Source organism: Hyperolius riggenbachi, chromosome 10 (assembly GCF_040937935.1).
Source record: "Hyperolius riggenbachi isolate aHypRig1 chromosome 10, aHypRig1.pri, whole genome shotgun sequence".
Taxonomy (NCBI): domain Eukaryota; kingdom Metazoa; phylum Chordata; class Amphibia; order Anura; family Hyperoliidae; genus Hyperolius; species Hyperolius riggenbachi.
The window spans coordinates 219,517,283-219,537,633 of NC_090655.1; the positions used below are offsets into that span (position 1 = coordinate 219,517,283).

The window sequence follows — 20,351 nt, forward strand, 5'->3', positions numbered from 1 at the left end:
TGGGCATTATTTGTGGTCCTGGATATACTGGATGCTTGAGTTAATATATGCAAAGAAGAGAGGTGATGACGTAGGGCTCTCTTACCACAATACTGCTTCCCACTCCCACACATTCTTCTCACGTACATTAAGATCAGACATAGTGGAAAACCCCTTCCCACATTCACAGCACTAAATTGTTTCTCTACTGTGTGACTTCTCTCATGTATATGAGGACCAGACTTATTAGAAAACCCCTTCCTACATTAAGGGCACTCAAATGGTTACTCTACTGTGTGACTTCTCCCATGTCTATGAAGACTAGACTTAGTGGAAAACTCCTTCCCACATTCAGGGCACTCAAACGGCTTTTCTCCCGTGTGACTTCTCTCATGTATATGAAGGCCAGACTTGCTGACGTACATAAATCTCAGCCATGGCCGTTAGCAACGTCTGAATTTCACGAAATGTCTCATGCAGGTAGAAGACATATTGTTAGACTTGGATTCCAAAGATGGGGTCCCTACATCTCTGCAAACCAGAGTTACAGGGGTCCAAAATTGGTAAAATCCCCCATAGGCTTTCATTGCCTCCCTATTTCACTTTCCAAAATCTCACATCTTTTCAAAGGGCAATTGCTCAGCAGTGGCAAATTTTCTAGCATTGTAGGGACCCTTAGGGGGAACATGACTGGTGAGTTTCGGGCTCCTAGGCCAAAGAGGTCATAGCCTAGGGTCACAAAAACCTGTTTATTTGGGCTATTTCAATGGTGGCGAGTCTGACGTACATAAATCGCAGCAATGTCCGTTAGCAACGTCTGAATCTCACGAAATGTCTCATGTAGGTAGAAGACATATTGTTAGACTTGGGCTCCAAAGATGGGGTCTCTACATCTCTGCAAACCAGAGTTACAGGGCTCCAAAATTGGTAAAATCCCCCGTAGGCTTTCATTGGGCCTACTATTTACAGTTCCAAAATCTCACATCTTTTCAAAGGGCAATTGCTCAGCAGTGGCAAATTTTCTAGCGTTGTAGGGACCCTTAGGGGGAACATGACTGGTGAGTTTCGGGCCCCTAGGCCAAAGAGGTCATAGCCTAGGGTCACAAAAACCTGTTTATTTGGGCAATTTCAATGGTAGTTATGCTGACGTATATAAATCTCAGCCATGGCCGTTAGCAACGTCTGAATTTCACGAAATGTCTCATGCAGGTAGAAGACATATTGTTAGACTTGGATTCCAAAGATGGGGTCCCTACATCTCTGCAAACCAGAGTTACAGGGGACCAAAATTGGTAAAATCCCCCATAGGCTTTCATTGCCTCCCTATTTCACTTTCCAAAATCTCACATCTTTTCAAAGGGCAATTGCTCAGCAGTGGCAAATTTTCTAGCATTGTAGGGACCCTTAGGGGGAACATGACTGGTGAGTTTCGGGCTCCTAGGCCAAAGAGGTCATAGCCTAGGGTCACAAAAACCTGTTTATTTGGGCTATTTCAATGGTGGCAAGTCTGACGTACATAAATCGCAGCAATGGCCGTTAGCAACGTCTGAATCTCACGAAATGTCTCATGTAGGTAGAAGACATATTGTTAGACTTGGATTCCAAAGATGGGGTCTCTACATCTCTGCAAACTAGAGTTACAGGGCTCCAAAATTGGTAAAATCCCCCATAGGCTTTCATTGGGCCTACTATTTACAGTTCCAAAATCTCACATCTTTTCAAAGGGCAATTGCTCAGCAGTGGCAAATTTTCTAGCATTGTAGGGACCCTTAGGGGGAACATGACTGGTGAGTTTCGGGCCCCTAGGCCAAAGAGGTCATAGCCTAGGGTCACAAAAACCTGTTTATTTGGGCAATTTCAATGGTAGCTATGCTGACGTACATAAATCTCAGCCATGGCCGTTAGCAACGTCTGAATTTCACAAATGTCTCATGCAGGTAGAAGACATATTGTTAGACTTGGATTCCAAAGATGGGGTCCCTACATCTCTGCAAACCAGAGTTACAGGGGTCCAAAATTGGTAAAATCCCCCATAGGCTTTCATTGCCTCCCTATTTCACTTTCCAAAATCTCACATCTTTTCAAAGGGCAATTGCTCAGCAGTGGCAAATTTTCTAGCATTGTAGGGACCCTTAGGGGGAACATGACTGGTGAGTTTCGGGCCCCTAGGCCAAAGAGGTCATAGCCTAGGGTCACAAAAACCTGTTTATTTGGGCTATTTCAATGGTGGCGAGTCTGACGTACATAAATCGCAGCAATGGCCGTTAGCAACGTCTGAATCTTACGAAATGTCTCATGCAGGTAGAAGACATATTGTTAGACTTGGATTCCAAAGATGGGGTCTCTACATCTCTGCAAACCAGAGTTACAGGGCTCCAAAATTGGTAAAATCCCCCATAGGCTTTCATTGGGCCTACTATTTACCGTTCCAAAATCTCACACCATTTCAAAGGGCAATGGCTCAGCAGTGGCAAAACTCACCAGTCATGATCCCCCTAAGAGTCCCTACAATGCTAGAAAATTTGCTACTGCTGAGCAATTGCCCTTTGAAAAGATGTGAGATTTTGGAAAGTGAAATAGGGAGGCAATGAAAGCCTATGGGGGATTTTACCAATTTTGGACCCCTGTAACTCTGGTTTGCAGAGATGTAGGGACCCCATCTTTGGAATCCAAGTCTAACAATATGTCTTCTACCTGCATGAGACATTTCGTGAAATTCAGACGTTGCTAACGGCCATGGCTGAGATTTATGTACGTCAGCATAACTACCATTGAAATTGCCCAAATAAACAGGTTTTTGTGACCCTAGGCTATGACCTCTTTGGCCTAGGGGCCCGAAACTCACCAGTCATGTTCCCCCTAAGGGTCCCTACAATGCTAGAAAATGTGCCACTGCTGAGCAATTGCCCTTTGAAAAGATGTGAGATTTTGGAACTGTAAATAGGAGGCCCAATGAAAGCCTATGGGGGATTTTACCAAATTTGGAGCCCTGTAACTCTGGTTTGCAGAGATGTAGGGAACCCATCTTTGGAGCCCAAGTCTAACAATATGTCTTCTACCTGCATGAGACATTTTGTGAGATTCAGACGTTGCTAACGGCCATTGCTGCGATTTATGTACGTCAGACTCGCCACCATTGAAATTGCCCAAATAAACAGGTTTTTGTGACCCTAGGCTATGACCTCTTCGGCCTAGGACTGCATTGAACGCGACCCACGCATTGTGCGCATTCTGGACAACACCAATTACTGTTTATTGTTTATTGAACCTCTCATCTGTATTACATTTATGACTGCATGGCGACAAAATGCAAATTGCTATCCGCACGCTTCTTGTCCTCATGCAAGGCCTGGGTTGTTGTGTCTCAAAGCGTGGCCTTCTCCTCCTGCGCTGCCCTCCTCCTGTTCCATCACGTGTGCTGCTGCTGGGTTAGCGTTACCGGTCCCTTTTCCTGGAACCTCTTATCTGTATTACATTTATGACTGCATGCTGACAAAAAGCATGTTACCTGTGCAAAGAAAACAGACATTTCCCGCATTTAAAAGACAGTTTTCCCTTTGAAACTTTAAAATCGATTTTCTCAAAAACTATAAGCTCTTTTTGCTAAAAAATTTTTCCTCTTGTACCCACTCCCAAGGTGCACATACCCTGTAAATTTGGGGTATGTAGCATGTAAGGAGGCTTTACAAAGCACGAAAGTTCGGGTCCCCATTGACTTCCATTATGTTCGGAGTTCGGCTCGAACACCCGAACATCGCGACCATGTTCGGCCCGAACCCGAACATCTAGATGTTCGCCCAACACTACACGTGACCTGTTCGGCCAATCACAGCGCTAGCCGAACGTTCGGGGAACGTTCGGCCATGTGCTCTTAGTTCGGCCATATGGCCGAACAGTTTGGCCGAACACCATCAGATGTTCGGCCGAACTCGAACATCACCCGAACAGGGTGATGTTCTGCAGAACCCGAACAGTGGCGAACACTGTTCGCCCAACACTATTTATTATGAGACAGATCTCACCAAATACACTAAGAAACTAGAGCTCTAAATACTTCAGAGGAATCCCTTCCTCATCATCATCTTTTACAACAGGAAAAAAAGACAATGTTGAAATGAAGCCAACTAGTTTCTTTGATAATCCCATGACAAGGATAAAGAGCACCTTTACAAATTTAGAGACAACTGGAGTATGGATAATGTGTTCCAGTTGTCACTTGATGATGATGGCTATATGGTGGGGGGGGAGGGTTAGGAGTAATTTTGAAATGTAATCAATGTTTATTTTAACTAGTTAATCCCCGAGGCAGTGTATCTATACCCCGCAGGACTTTGTATAAACTCCTAGGGGCATAGATATAAATATCTCTCCGTGATCACCCACCGTGTGGGCACCTGTACGCGTTCTCTTCACCGTCCATTAGTATACTGATCAATGAATGGGAACACAGTGGCTTCCTAGTACTGCATACCAGACTCCACTCTTCATAAGAGTAAGCTGATATTGTTGTGTTTGTGTTTAAAAAGTTAATACACCAGAGAGGTGCTTTGTTGTTCTTCTTGTCTTTCAGATTTGGGGTACCAGCTCATGCTATAAGCTAACAATAAGAGAAACTTTTGATTTGACCAGCGCTGTGTCAGCCCTTTTGTTTTAGAGAGCCCACACTTTGAATCTAAAGAGCTGTGTGTGTTTTCACATGTTTTCCAGGGTTTCCATCATCGATGAAGCATTTTCCACACTCTTGACACTCATATGGTTTCTCTCCAGTGTGGCTCCATTGATGTATGACCAGATTCTTCTTATTGCTAAAACATTTCCTACACTCCAGACAAGGGGCAGGTCTCTCATCGCTGTGTGTCATCCTGTGCTTGATAAGCTCAGAGTTTATAGAGAATCTTTTCCCACATTCAGAGCAGGTAAAACGTTTGTCCCCAGTGTGGTTTTTCTGGTGTAGGATGAGGGTTCCTTTATCTTTGTAGACCTTCCCACATTCAGTGCACACAAAAAGTTTCTCACCAGTGTGGATCCTCTGATGACACTTTAGGTGCGGGATCCGCCTAATGCTGGATTCACACCGCCGCTTGATTCCCGTCGATTCGTTTATTTCCGAGCATTTCCAAGCGCATTTTGATGATTGTTATGTCGATTGTTATGTAAAGAATGCCAAATCGATCTAACGATCCATCAAAATGAGAATCGGACATGTCGGAAATAAACCAATTGACGGGAATCGAGCGTCAAGCTAAGGCACTAAGCCTTTCCCACCCTCTGAGCACACAAAAGGTTTCTACTCTGTGTGAATTATCTTGTGCTTTGTCAGAGAGTCACTGTCAGCAAAAGATTTGTCACATATGGGGCAAGAGTATGGCTTTTCTCCAGTGTGGGTTCTTTGGTGAGTGACCAGATTTGCTTTCACTTTAAAACCTTTCCCACACTCTTAACAGGTAAAAGGTCTCTCTCCAGTGTGGCCTCTCATATGGTATATGAGGTCAGATTTCTGAAAAAAGCATTTGCTACATTCAGAACATTGAATGTCTTCTCTCCTCCGTGTTGTTTCAATTTATGTGCATCCATCTGATCTTTCTGAGTAAAGCTCTTCCCACAATCTGGGCATGCAAATGTTTTTTCACCAGTGTGAATTCTCCAGTGGGCAGTAAAGTGAGTTTTTTTGTGTAAATACTTTGGGGCATTCAGAACACTCATACATTTTTTAGGGGAGCTAAGACTAGATCTGGGACTCTGTAAAGGACCCTGATCTGTATGGGATAATATCTGGGCATTATTTGTGGTCCTGGATACACTGGATGCTTGAGTTAATATATGCAAAGAAGAGAGGTGATGACGTAGGGCTCTCTTACCACAATACTGCTTCCCACTCCCACACATTCTTCTCACGTACATTAAGATCAGACATAGTGGAAAACCCCTTCCCACATTCACAGCACTAAATTGTTTCTCTACTGTGTGACTTCTCTCATGTATATGAGGACCAGACTTATTAGAAAACCCCTTCCTACATTAAGGGCACTCAAATGGTTACTCTACTGTGTGACTTCTCCCATGTCTATGAAGACTAGACTTAGTGGAAAACTCCTTCCCACATTCAGGGCACTCAAACGGCTTTTCTCCCGTGTGACTTCTCTCATGTATATGAAGGCCAGACTTGGTAAATAACTTTTTCCCGCATTCATGGCACTCAAATCGTTTCTCTCCTGTGTGACCTCTCTCATGTATATGAAGATGAGACTTAGTGGAAAACCTCTTCCCACATTCACGGCACTGAAATGGTTTCTCTCCTGTGTGACTTCTCTCATGTCTAGGAAGATGAGACTTAGTAGAAAACCCCTTCCCACATTCACGACACTGAAACGGTTTCTCTCCTGTGTGACTTCTCTCGTGTCTATAAAGATTATACTTTTGGGAAAACCCCTTCCCGCATTCATGGCACTTAAATGGTTTCTCTCCCGTGTGACTTCTCTCATGTATATGAAGCTCAGACTTAGTGGTGAACTCTTTCCCACATTCACAGCACTCAAATGGTTTCTCTCCTGTGTGACGTCTCTCATGTGCATTGAGTTCAGACGTACTGGAAAACCCCTTTCCACATTTACGGCACTTAAATGGTTTCTCTCCTGTGTGAATTCTTTCATGTATATGAAGAACAGACTTAGTGGAAAACCCCTTTCCACATTTACGGCACTCAAATGGTTTCTCTCCTGTGTGACTTCTCTCATGTTTATGAAGATTAGACTTAGTGGAAAACCCCTTCCCACATTCACAGCACTCAAATGGTTTCTCTCCTGTGTGACTTCTCTCATGTACATTAAGATCAGACTTAGTGGAAAACCCCTTCCCACATTCACGGCACTTAAATGGTTTCTCTCCTTTGTGACTTCTCTCATGTACATGAAGAACAGACTTAGTGGAAAACCCCTTCCCACATTCATGGCACTCAAATGGTTTCTCTCCTGCGTGACTTTTCTCATGACAGCTTTCATGATGACAATGGTGACTTTTAAGGTGGAAACCTTCTCCACATTTGGAACACTTATAGTGTGTGTCTTTGCTATGGGTTGTCAGGTGGCTGCTGAGATGTGACTTTCTAGAGAAACATTTCCCACACTCAGGACACTCATGCAGCTTCTCTCCGGTATGGACAAGGTGGTGGAGTTGTAGTTTGCCTCTGGTGGGGAAGGTTTTAGTGCACTCAGAACATGAAAATTGTTTGACTTCCATGTGGGACAGTTTATGTGTAGTAAGTATACTATTTGTAGCATAACTCTTCCCACACTCAGTACACTGAAAAGGCCTTTCTCCTGTATGACATCTCTGGTGGATTATAAGCTTTGATTTATGATCAAACCTCTTCCCACACTCATTACAGTGAAGTGGCTTCACCCCAGTGTGGATACTCTGATGAGTATGAAGAGATGATTTTTGAGTGAAACGTTTCTCACACTCTGAACATTCATAAGGCCGCTCTCCCGTATGAAGCCTCTGGTGGATAGTTAGATAGGATTTGGATGCAAAGTGTTTCCCACAAGTATTGCAGGAGAACTCTGACTTTCCTTTGGATGTTGTCTTTTGCTCTTGCTTCTCTGTGTCAGAGTGGGACTCCAGCTCATCATTAGAGGGGTTGTACTGTGACTCATTGCTGCTGTCACCCTGTTCATCTGATGTCACTAATCTGTCATCTGTCACATTCTGCTCTTCTGGTTCCTGGTCACCATGGATGGAATCTGGCATGATGTCTGTTTTCTTGGAAGTTCTCTTGGAACATGTAACAACCACTGTAACAGAAACAACTGTCATTTATCACTTACAACAAAACTCTCTATAATATCTGTTTTATTTGTTTCTTTTCATTTCATTGTTCCTTATATTATAGTCTGTGCAGCTGATGGGAGATTTGATGTTCCAAACTTAAACTTTAAAAAGCCAAAATGAGAATTATACAAATGAAGCCAGCAGTTAAAGTCTATGTGAAAAGGCAAGTATTCTAACTAATTGACAAATTATTTATTCTTATGCATGGGCCCTCCATTCTATCACCATAATATTGTATATGGAATTGATGATACTATTGAGGATTCTTTAATTGATAGTTAGTTGTGGTAGTGATGACCTGGTGATATGGACTGCTCCAAAGGTGGTGTTTAGGGGTGAAATTGCTGCATTTTGCTTGCACAGATAGGTGAGCGACTTCCAGATATCAGTCTTGACAATATACTGGAGGAACTGTAAAGAAAACATATTTTGCATTCTCCCCCCATTCTCCAAAAATGTGTAAAAGAAAAAAAAAGAAACCCATGCTTGATACAATATTTATATAGACTGAACCAATTATTTCTCAGATCTCACTCTTAGGCCCGGTGCACACTAAAACCCGCTAGCAGATCCGCAAAATGCTAGCAGATTTTTCAACGCTTTTTATTTATTTTTATGAGGCGTTTTGCTAGCGTTTTGCGGATTGCTGGTGCGGATTTCAGTGTAGCATATTTCATATATTGTTACAGTAAAGCTGTTACTGAACAGCTTCTGTAACAAAACCGCCTGACAAACCGCTCTGATCTGCCGTCTTTCAGAGCGGTTTGCGTTTTTCCTATACTTAACATTGAGGCAGAAACACCTCCGCAATCCAAAAAATGCCTCACCCCGGGAGGATTCGTTTCTGCAAAACTCCTCCCGCTCTGGTGTGCACACTCCCATTGAAATACATTACCCTAGTGTATCCGCAGCTGCAAGCTAAGTCATTTACAAGGCCTTCCTCTACACATGTGATCCCCAAAGTGTGGCCTGCATGCTGGATGCAGCATGTTGAGCCTTTTTGTTCAGCCTCCCTAAAGATTTCCTTATACTCACTAATACTCACTAAGGGCCCTGTTTCCACTACACGCAGATTGAATGCAGAATGGACGCAGAAAAACTGACTCCAATGAATGTCTATGGGCCTGTTTCCACTAAACGCAATTTTTCTGATGAAGATTTTCCCATAGGCATTCATTGGAGTCAGTTTTTCTGCATCAATTCTGCATCCAATCTGTGTGTAGTGGAAATAGGCCCTAATGCAGGTGAGGTGGAGAGAATTTTACTTGCTGCAGCTCTATAAGAAGAGTGGGGGTGGGGTTTGCAGCTCATTTGATTGTTGGAGGAGATGCATGTGAATTGGTGGAATATGTTTTCAGAATTATTTTTTACTAGCTGGTGGCATGTGGTACATTGCCCAGGCAAGGATTGCACGACTGGACCTATTAGATTGTGCTAATCAGATTGTACCAATTGAATTGCATGATTGGCCCAATCAGACTGATGAGTCGTGCAATTCCATTGGTAAAATCTGACAAGACCATTTGAACAGCACGTTTACACCAATCACATTGGATGATTGGGCCAATTATAGCAGCCCAATCACTTTGTACTAATCAAATTGAAAGATTGGACCAATCCAATTGGATCCATCACATTGGAGCAATCAGATTGGACCACACAGATTGGACCAATCGCATTGCAGGATTGGACTTATCAAATTGGACCAATCACATTACACGATTAGACCAATCCCATTGCGTAATAGGACTAATCAGAATGCACAATTTTACCAATCAGATTGGACCAATCACATTGCACAATTAAACCAATCAGAATGGACCAGTCAGATTGGACCAATTGTGCAATTTGATTGGAAAAATCTGATTGTGTCTAATTTTGATCCCAGTCACCCTGTGACCCACTCTACCAAGTTTGAGCACACTATTATTAACAATGGCAACCATTTACATTTTTAAAATTAATGTCTGAAATTTGATTGGCTGTTGTAGGCTCCACACACTTTTCCTGAATTTTGGAAAGTTGCCGGTGTCAAGAGTATTTGGTCCAAGTTGACTGTAGCTTCAAAACAGTACTTTTGGCAGCGATTAGAAAATAGCTAAATAATGATTGGATGTTTTAAGCTCCAACCACTATAAGGCTTGTCCTCAAAATTCACATTTTAATTCATGTTGACATCAAGAATAAATGGTTCAAGTTTGGAGACGGCAGCTTCAAAACTACAACTGGCAGCGATTATAACATTTTCTCTGTCAAAGTCAATGGCAAAAAAGGGGTCTTCGGTGGTCTATCTCAGGGGTGCGGAGGGTGGGATCGCTTGGTAAAGCACAGGAAGCTGCTATGAAGCAAAGAAGTGCGGAAAGTTTGGTGCTTGTACCCCTAAACAGGGGTGCTCGGATGTGTCTCATCCACGAATTCGGCAATCCGCGTGGTTGCAAAAAAAAATCCGCATTCGGCCTCGCCGCATGCGGATTTTCGTCCGCGTCCACGCAACCACGCGGATTTTCTGCCGTGAATGGCGTAATCACGCGTGGATTCCCGCCCGGAGGCGGAATTTCTTTTAACGTTAATAACAAAGCCCCCATACATGCTACAATCCCCCAAATTGCATGGATTATCGAGGTGATAAGGGGCAACATAACTTCAACATAAAAAATTCCAATTTTTTTTTTTAATGGCTTTTAAAGACAAATCACCACTGTAAATGGGGCTATTAATTGGTAATACGTGGTTTTAAAAAGGGATATACGCGTTAAGCAATCAAAGAGGTGAAGGCGAGTTCCAATGGCACTTGGCGGCGAAGGTACCGCTGGAGGAGGATGAGTGGCTGTCGCCAAAAAGGCCCCAGAGAGGTTTTTGTAATTTTTTTTTTTTTTTTGCAGCAATTAGCAATGACATCGCAGCAGAGTTGTCAGTGGACACGGGCAGTGTGAACGCAGAGTGCAGTGGTGGTAGCGAAGGAGAAGGACTATGCGGGCGGTCAGTTCAGCAGCACAGAAGGACCACGGCAACATACTGGTAGTAGTAGTAGCAGCACAGCGTCATAGTGCTGGCCAAAAAATTAAATGCACCCGGTGACCCGGGCAGTGTGAACGCAGACAGAGTACATTGGTGGAAGCGAGTGAGTCAGGAGGAGGAGGACAATGCGGGCGGTCAGTTCAGCAGCAGCAGCACAGAAGGACCATGCCAACATACTGGTGGTAGTAGTAGTAGCACAGTGTCATAGTGCTGGCCAAAAAATTAAATGCACCCGGTGACCCGGGCAGTGATAACGCAGACAGAGTGCATTGGTGGTACCGTGGTAGCGACTGAGTCAGGAGGAGGAGGAGGACAAAGCGGGCGTTCAGTTCAGCAGCAGCAGCAGCACAGAAGGACCATGCCAACATACTGGTGGTAGTAGTAGCAGCACAGCGTCATAGTGCTGGCCAAAAAATTAAATGCACCCGGTGACCCGGGCAGTGTGAACGCAGACAGAGTACATTGGTGGAAGCGACTGAGTCAGGAGGAGGAGGACAATGCGGGCGGTCAGTTCAGCAGCACAGAAGGACCATGCCAACATACTGGTGGTAGTAGTAGCAGCACAGCGTCATAGTGCTGGCCAAAAAATTAAATGCACCCGGTGACCCGGGCAGTGTGAACGCAGACAGAGTACATTGGTGGAAGCGACTGAGTCAGGAGGAGGAGGACAATGCGGGCGGTCAGTTCAGCAGCACAGAAGGACCATGGCAACATACTGGTGGTAGTAGTAGTAGCACAGCGTCATAGTGCTGGCCAAAAAATTAAATGCACCCAGTGACCCGGGCAGTGTGAACGCAGAGTGTAGTAGCAACTGAGTCAGGAGGACAAAGCGGGCGGTCAGTTCAGCAGCTCAGAAGGAGTACCATGGCAACTTACTGGTAGTAGTACCATAACACCAAAAAATTAACCAAGGTAGGCACTAGGCAGGTAGTAACTGTCTTTATAAAGGCAGGCATAGTTAACAACAGCACATGCAGCAGCCACTTCATGTCCCCCTGTGTCCGACAATAGGGGCCAGGAACTCACCTTCCACCCAAGCCTGGTTAATTTTCAGGAAGGTGAGTTTGTCCACAGAGGCGTGGGAGAGCCGAGAGCGCTTCTCTGTGACCACGCCACCGGCCGCACTAAAGCATCTCTCTGAGAGGACACTGGAAGGAGGGCAGGATAGGAGTTCCAGGGCGTACTGGGAAAGCTCGCTCCAGATGTCCAGTCTCTTGACCCAGTACTCCAAGGGGTCCACGGGGCTGTCGGTGTCATTGAGCCCGCTGGATGACCCCATATAGTCAGACACCATGGTGGTCAGTCGTTGCTTGTGCTGGTTGGTGGTGGATGCTGTGGCGAGCACCTCTGTTCTGGGCTGCTGCACTGCATACAGGCTCTTGCTTAGGCTCTTCAGGTCTCCGGGGCGCCAGTTGCTGCTGCTGCTGCTGGTGGTTGTTGTTGTGCTGCTAGTGGCAATGGCAGGCACCTCTTGCTGGCTTGGCAGAGCAGTTACAGTGGGGGTGGAAGGCTGGGGGAATGCTTCCAGTAGTCTGCGCACAAGGGCCTCCTTCAACTCCCTTGTGCGTTGCTCGGTGGTGGATGGCGTCATGAAGTCTCCCAGCTTCCCCTTCAGACGGGGATCAAGCATCAAGGTAATCCAGATGTCCTCCCTTGAACGCATCTGGATCACCCAGGGGTCCCTGCGAAGGCAGCGCAACATGTGCACAGCCATGGGAAACAAGTGGGCCCTGCCAGCAAGATCTTCCTCGTCCTCGCCATTGTCCCATAACGCATGCCTGTCCTCTTCCTGTGCCATGTCGTTGTCCTACTCAAACCGCCATCCACGTACAATGCCTGCTGCACTCTGCTCCTCCTCCTCCTCCTCATTCAGGTTAGGGACCTCCAACTCTTCCACTACCTGCTGTGAGCCCTCCTCTGAGCTGGACTGTGCTGCCATCTGCTCCTGTTCTTCCAACTGCCTCAGGGCTTCATCCCCACGCTCAATTAAATTGTCCATTGCCTGCTCCATTAGACAAACCAAGGGCACCCACTGGCACACAGAGGCCCGCTCCTCACTGACCATCTTGGTTGCCTCCAGGAAGGGACTCAGCACCAGGCATACTTGCTGCATCAGTGTCCACTGAGTGGCAGTAATCATGGGGACTTGCTGGTTGCTGGGGACACTTGGGTCTAGCATGTAGGCCCTAAGAGCCAGCCTGTGCTGACACAGCCGCTCCAACATGTCCAGAGTCGAATTCCAGCGAACTGGCATGACGATGATCAGCCGGTGTTGTGGCCTTCCATACTGCTGCTGTAAGGTGGACAACAGTGCAGAGGCAGTGGCTGACAGGCGGAAAAAGCGTACCACCGCCCGGGCATCCTGCAGCAGCTCGCTCATCCCCTGGTAGGTGCGCAAGAAGCGCTGCACCACAAGATTGAGCACGTGGGCCAAGCAGGAGATGTGCTGGAGGACGTTTCCCTGCTGCACTGCTGCCACCAGGTTGGCCCCCTTATCGGCTGCCACATACCCCACTTCCAGGCCTCTGGGGGTCAGCCACCTCCGCTCCTGCTTCCTGAGGGCGGCCAGGACGTTGGTGGCCATAAGCCTCTCCTTCCCCAGGGTCACCAATTTTAAAAGGGCTTGGCAGTGCCGAGGCTTGGCGCTGCTGCTGCCGAGGCGGGCTTGCTTTCCGGGTGCAGAGGGAGTGTCGTGACAGGACCCTTCTGCATCCCCCCTGATCCCGCGTGGTGGCACCACTAGCTGGGCTGATGCGCTCTTGTCCTCCCTCCCTTCCATCAGTGTCACCCAGTGGGCCGTAAAGGACAGGTAGCGACCTGTCCCAAATCTGCTACTCCACGAGTCCATGGTCACGTGGACCCGCTTGCCCACAGAGTAGTCCAGGGAACGGGCCACGTTTTCCACCGCAAACTTGTGGAGTGCTGGGATCGCGCTCCTGCTGAAATAGTGGCGACTGGGGACTTGCTACTCAGGGATGCCAAATTGGAGCAGCGTCCGCATGGCGCTCCCCTCCTGCACCAGGGAGTAGGGAAGCAGCTGTGATGCCATGGCCCGGGCCAGCAAGCCATTTAGTTTGCGGATCCGCCTGTGGCTTGGAGGCAGAGGCTTGGTCAGACCCTGAAAGGTGTCGCTCAGCAGGGTCTGACGACGCTGGGATGCAGGGGAGACAGAGGAAAGAGACGACCACTGGCTGCCAGCCTCAATGTCTGTGTCCTGAGTAGCCGAGGTGGAAGAGCGCTTGCGTGCTACTACTGCTGCTGCTGTGGGGGATTCACGACCCTGAGGGAGGGATGATGCTGCTGTGCTGGTGGGCCTTCTGCTCTCAGGAACCCCTGCCAGCAGTGCCTGCTTCCTCTTAAACTCCGCATACTCGCGGCAGTGGCGGCTTCTCAGGTAGCCCTGGAGGGATGAGGTACCCATCTTTCTCAGACTTTTCCCACGGCTCAATCTTTTGCTGCATAACCTGCACACCGCATACCTTTTGTCATCAGTACATTCGTCAAAGCAATCCCACACTGGTGACTTTAATTTACTGCGGCCCCCACTAGCAGAGGGTGCAGCGGAACAATGTGTGGTAGTAGTTGCCGGGGGTTGCATGGTGGTGGTGCCGGCTGAAGCAGTGTCCTGTCTACTTCCTCCACGCCCACTGCTGCCGATGCCCCTGCCCCTGCCTGACATATGGCGATATCCTTGCCTAGGCCGAGGTGACTCGTCATCCTGCTCTGACCATTCTTCCCCGGACTCAGCAGGCTGCGCATAGTTAGGGTCCACAACGTCGTCATCATCAGCAGCATCATCATAATCCAGCTCTTCCTCTGACTCCCCCGCCTCCTCTTCTGTCCCTACATCCCCAGACACAGACCCCTCTTCTTCATCACCAGAACTCAACAACGCTTGTGATTGTGGCCCGATCTCAATCTCTGCCACATCAGTCCCCAGTAAGTCCTGAGCTTCTTGCATCAGCAGGTTCCCAGATGCCGGACTGAGGGACAGAACGCTGTCATCCTGGGAGGGCTGCTGACCAGTGGGTGCTGGGGTGGATGTCACAACAAGCGTGGGACGTTGGCTGCTGCTGCTGCTGCTTGGAGTGGTGCTCACAGTAGAGGTCTGGGAGGAAGTCATGATGTCCATGAGTACGTCAGGTTCCATTTGCTCAACCACCACACGGGGACCAGAAACTTTAAAATATTTGGATTTGGCCGCTGACTCGGCCCAGGCTTCGCTGCCCCCCTTTCTGCTGCATCACGACCACGTACAGCTGGGCGTCCTCTCCCTGGACGTGGAGCAGTCCCAGAAGTGGCTGAGGCAATTGAACTCCCTTTCCTCTCACCCCGCGAAACCCTGCCAGACATGTTGCTAGTAATGAATCACTGGATGCAGTGGGCACAGTACAAGGTCACTGAAGGATGCACCAGGCACAGTACAACGGCACTGAAGGATGCAGTGGGCACAGTACAAGGTCACTGAAGGATGCAGTGGGCACAGCAGTGGGCACTGGATATACAACTAGGTCACTGAAGGATGCAGTGGGCACAGTACAAGGTCACTGAAGGATGCAGTGGGCACAGCAGTGGGCACTGGATATACAACTAGGTCACTGAAGGATGCAGTGGGCACAGTACAAGGTCACTGAAGGATGCAGTGGGCACAGCAGTGGGCACTGGATATACAACTAGGTCACTGAAGGATGCAGTGGGCACAGTACAAGGTCACTGAAGGATGCAGTGGGCACAGCAGTGGGCACTGGATATACAACTAGGTCACTGAAGGATGCAGTGGGCACACAAGGATGTCACACTGTGTAATGAGATGCTTATATGCCAGCGAGCGAGCAGTGGGCACTGGGCACGGCACAAGGTCACTGACAGAATGAATGAACAGCGCTGGCAGAGAGTGGCGGCGCCGGCGGTGTGACTGGCTGCCTGCAAATACTACAAGTGTATAACTGTCACTGGAATATACAAGTGAACACTGCAGCTGCACTAACCTGCCTGCCTGCACTACACACAGATAATCCCCACCCCCACTACACTGACTACACTGCAGCACTGAACCTGCCTGCACTACACACAGTTAAATAATCACTAGACTCCCAAACTCCCACTACACTACACTGACTACAACTAACTACAGCAATCACTCACTGACTAGCTAACTGTGTACAGTATAAGAGCAGTGTTAGCAAAAAAAACGCTTTGTTTTTAACACAATAAATGCACTTGCTCAAACAACAATGGCCTGGAGATAATCCTCTCAGCACCACAGTCTAGCAAGGACAGAGCTTTTCCATCATGGCCGCCGCTTTATATTCAGGAGGGGAGGGCATAGCTCCCCTCCTGTGATTGGTTGATAGGGCCTGGCTGGGGCCCTCTGATTGGCCTGCAATGTGTCACTTCCGCATAGTTTGACGCATTTCCGCTAACCACGACTTCAGCGCCGGGTTTCACAAGCGTGAATGCGGATTTCTGTCCGCATTCACGCGAAGCCGAAGCAGATTTTCGTGGTTGAAAATCTATTCATGGCTTAGCGTGTCCGAGGCGGAATGCGTCAAAATGGTCGTGAATCCACGCGTAAGCGTGATCACGACCTGGCGGTGAGCACCACTGCCCCTAAAGCTGTAGGAAGTGTAGCATTTAAAAAATGGGGGAGGGGTGGAAGGAATTACAGACAAAGCGGCTGGCTTGGAAATGATTATAAATTGTGTATGTGTGTATGTGTGGTGGTGGTGGGGGGGGAGGATTTTGCAGGCTACAGTTCATGTGACTACGGAAAGGGGGCGTCATTTGTGTGAGGTGGAGGGAATAAGTTGATAAATGTTTTTTTTTTTTTTACATGCTGTAGCTAGTGTTGGGTGAACACCTAGATGTTCGGGTTCGCGAACGTTCGCCGAACATCGCCGCGATGTTCGGGTGTTCGCGCTGAACTCCGAACATAATGGAAGTCAATGGGGACCCGAACTTTCGTGCTTTGTAAAGCTTCCTTACATGCTACATACCCCAAATTTGCAGGGTATGTGCACCTTGGGAGTGGGTACAAGAGGGAAAAAAATATTTGAAAAAGAGCTTATAGTTTTTGAGAAAATTGATTGTAAAGTTTCAAAGGAAAAACTGTCTTTTAAATGTGGAAAATGTCATGTTTCTTTGTACAGGTAACATGCTTTTTGTCGCCGTGCAGTCATAAATGTAATACAGAGAAGAGGTTCCAGGAAAAGGAACCGGTAACGCTAACCCAGCACCAGCAGCAGCACACGTGATGGAACAGGAGGAGGCGCAGGAGGAGAAGGCCACGCTTTGAGACACAACAACCCAGGCCTTGCAGGAGGACAAGAAGCATGCGGATAGCATGCTTTTTACCGCCATGCAGTCATAAATGTAATAAAGATGAGAGGTTCCATATACAGGGACCGGCAACGCTAACCCAGCAGCAGCAGCAGCACACGTGATGGAACAGGAGGAGGCGCAGGAGGAGAAGACCACGCTTTGAGACACAACAACCCAGGCCTTGCATGAGGACAAGAAGCGTGCGGATAGCATGCTTTGTACCGCCATGCAGTCATAAATGTAATAAAGATAAGAGGTTCAATAAACAGGGACCGGGCGGCAACGCTAACCCAGCAGCAGCAGACGTGATGGAACAGGAGGAGGCGCAGGAGGAGAAGGCCACGCTTTCAGGCGCAACTCAGGCCTTGCATGAGGACAAAAAAAATGTGTGCGCAAAGCAATGCAATGAGTAGTTTTCAGGACACAATAGGCTATTCGGAGGAGCTATTCCCACCCCCACAATCTTCTACCTGTGAAAGGTCAATGGAACAGCCACAAATGTTGTGCCCGGATTCACAACCTTTTTCTGTGGAAAATGCACCTCGCACTGAAATGCAAGGCGAGGCTGAGGATGAACATGACGTCAACAACTCAACATGACGCAAAATGGGGGCGGAACAGAAAGCTGCTTTCAATGTTTTGAAGGCCTTAATTGCCTCCGGTGGCCAGTTAGATGCATCATTCATCACACCCAAATCCCAGAGCAATGTGTGCAGGAATTTGAATTGCAGGAGGTGTACCGAGATCATCTGGACAAGTGACCAAGTGACAAGTGACCAAGTGACAAGTGACAAAGTGAAAAGTGACAAAGTGACCAGTGACAAAGTGACAAAGTGACTGACAAAGTGACAAGTGACAAAGTGACAAAATGACAAAGTGACAAAGTGACCAGTGACAAAGTGACAAGTGAGAGGTTGTTCTGGGGAGCTCTACTCCACTGCACACAGTCACATATGAGGAGAGGTCTCGTCGGGACTGCTGATCCTCCTCAGCTTGCTCAAAGCCTTGAGGGTTCCAGAAGATCCTCTGCTTGGAGTTCGCCGGGGTTCAGCTTGGTGTCGGGGTCGGCGGCAGTGGTGCTCAACAGAGCTCGAATATTCGAGTAGCTCGAATATTCGAGCTCTTTTTCAGCTATTCGAGCTCGGTATTCGAGCTCCGAATAGCTGGAGATATTCGAATGGGCTATTCGAGTGAACTCGAATAGCACATTCACTATTCGCGCTATTCGAGCTAACAGCGCTATTCGAGCTCGAATACCGAGCTCGAATAGCGTCATAGCCCAGATTGATGTCCTCAGAGCCAATCAGAGGGCTCCCAGGCCCTCTGACGGCAGCCAATCACTGAGGGGGACCCTGGCCAGCCCCTACCCTATAAATAGCGGCCGTCATGTTAGGTTTTTCCGTCCTTGCCTGACTTTGTACAGAGAGAGATCTGCTCCTTTGTGCTTTGGCTTAGCAAGAGCTTTATTGTGGTCATTTACCTAGCGTTTTTGCTCACATACACCTCCTATATACACCTATATTGTTGTTAGTTAGATAGACATTGTATTTTAGTTAGTAGCTTGTGTGTTACTAGAGAGCCAGCTGCTGCAGGCAAGCTTACACAACTTTAGGCCTCAGGGCCTGCCTGTGTGGGCAGCTCAGCTGTTCTCTCCTGTCCTCTGTTAGTTTATTTCTCATCCATACCAGTATTTCTGCTGTCCTTTACTAGCTACTGAGTGATTGTATTTTGTATTGTAGTTATATAACTGTACTAGGACACTCACTGTCACTGTTTGTTCATAGCTCCTGCGTGTGACCGTGTGTGTGTGCGTGCACTGTCTGTAGTGTACACACACTCTATATCCTTCTGATTACTGATTCATTATTGTAATTTCTAGTTGTACTTCCTGACTGTTACTACTTACTTACTGTACTAGGGACACTCACTCAGTCACTGTTCATAGGCTAGCTCCTGCGTGTGTGTGCGTGTGCACTGTCTGTAGTGTACACACACTCTATTTCCTTGTGATTACTACTGATTACTGAATCTGATTAAGTTGTAATTTCTAGTTGTACTTCCTGACTGTTACTACTTACTGTACTAGGGACACTCACTCAGTCACTGTTCATAGGCTAGCTCCTGCGCGTGTGTGCGCGTGCGTGCACTCACTGTCTGTAGTGTACACACACTCTATTTCCTTGTGATTACTACTGATTATTGTAATTTCTAGTTGTACTTCCTAACTGTTACTACTTACTTACTGTACTAGGGACACTCACTCAGTCACTGTTCATAGGCTAGCTCCTGCGCGTGTGTGCGCGTGCGTGCACTCACTGTCTGTAGTGTACACACACTCTATTTCCTTGTGATTACTACTGATTACTGAATCTGATTAAGTTGTAATTTCTAGTTGTACTTCCTGACTGTTACTACTTACTTACTGTACTAGGAATACTCACTCAGTCACTGTTCATAGGCTAGCTCCTGCGCGTGTGTGCGCGTGCGTGCACTCACTGTCTGTAGTGTACACACACTATTTCCTTGCGATTACTACTGATTATTGCAATTTCTAGTTGTACTTCCTGACTGTTACTACTTACTTACTATACTAGGGACACTCACTCAGTCACTGTTCATAGGCTAGCTCCTGCGCGTGTGTGCACGTGCGTGCACTCACTGTCTGTAGTGTACACACACTCTATTTCCTTGTGATTACTACTGATTATTGTAATTTCTAGTTGTACTTCCTGACTGTTACTACTTACTTACTGTATTAGGGACACTCACTCAGTCACTGTTCATAGGCTAGCTCCTGCGCGTGTGTGCGCGTGCGTGCACTCACTGTCTGTAGTGTACACACACTCTATTTCCTTGTGATTACTACTGATTATTGTAATTTCTAGTTGTACTTCCTGACTGTTACTACTTACTTACTGTACTAGGGACACTCACTCAGTCACTGTTCATAGGCTAGCTCCTGCGTGTGTGTGCGCGTGCACTGTCTGTAGTGTACACACACTCTATTTCCTTGTGATTACTACTGAATCTGATTATTGTAATTTCTAGTTGTACTTCCTGACTAATACTACTTACTTACTGTACTAGGGTAGGGACACTCACTCAGTCACTGTTCATAGGCTAGCTCCTGCGCGTGTGTGCGCGTGCGTGCACTCACTGTCTGTAGTGTACACACACTCTATTTCCTTCTACTGAATCTGAGTGAT

At 47.2% G+C, this 20,351-nt stretch overlaps 1 protein-coding gene across 1 annotated transcript in view; it reads right to left on the bottom strand.

Moving 5' to 3' along the window:
- Positions 1–4,651: 4,651 nt before the first annotated feature.
- Positions 4,652–20,351, bottom strand: part of LOC137536822 (zinc finger protein 268-like) — a 31,542-nt gene continuing 15,842 nt past the window's right edge. The window contains exons 2-3 of the mRNA XM_068259018.1: positions 6,025–7,769; positions 4,652–4,960 (exon numbers count right to left, since the gene is read on the bottom strand). Of these exons, the coding sequence (XP_068115119.1) occupies positions 4,652–4,960; positions 6,025–7,769 (2,054 nt within the window). The remainder of the gene's footprint in view (positions 4,961–6,024; positions 7,770–20,351) is intronic.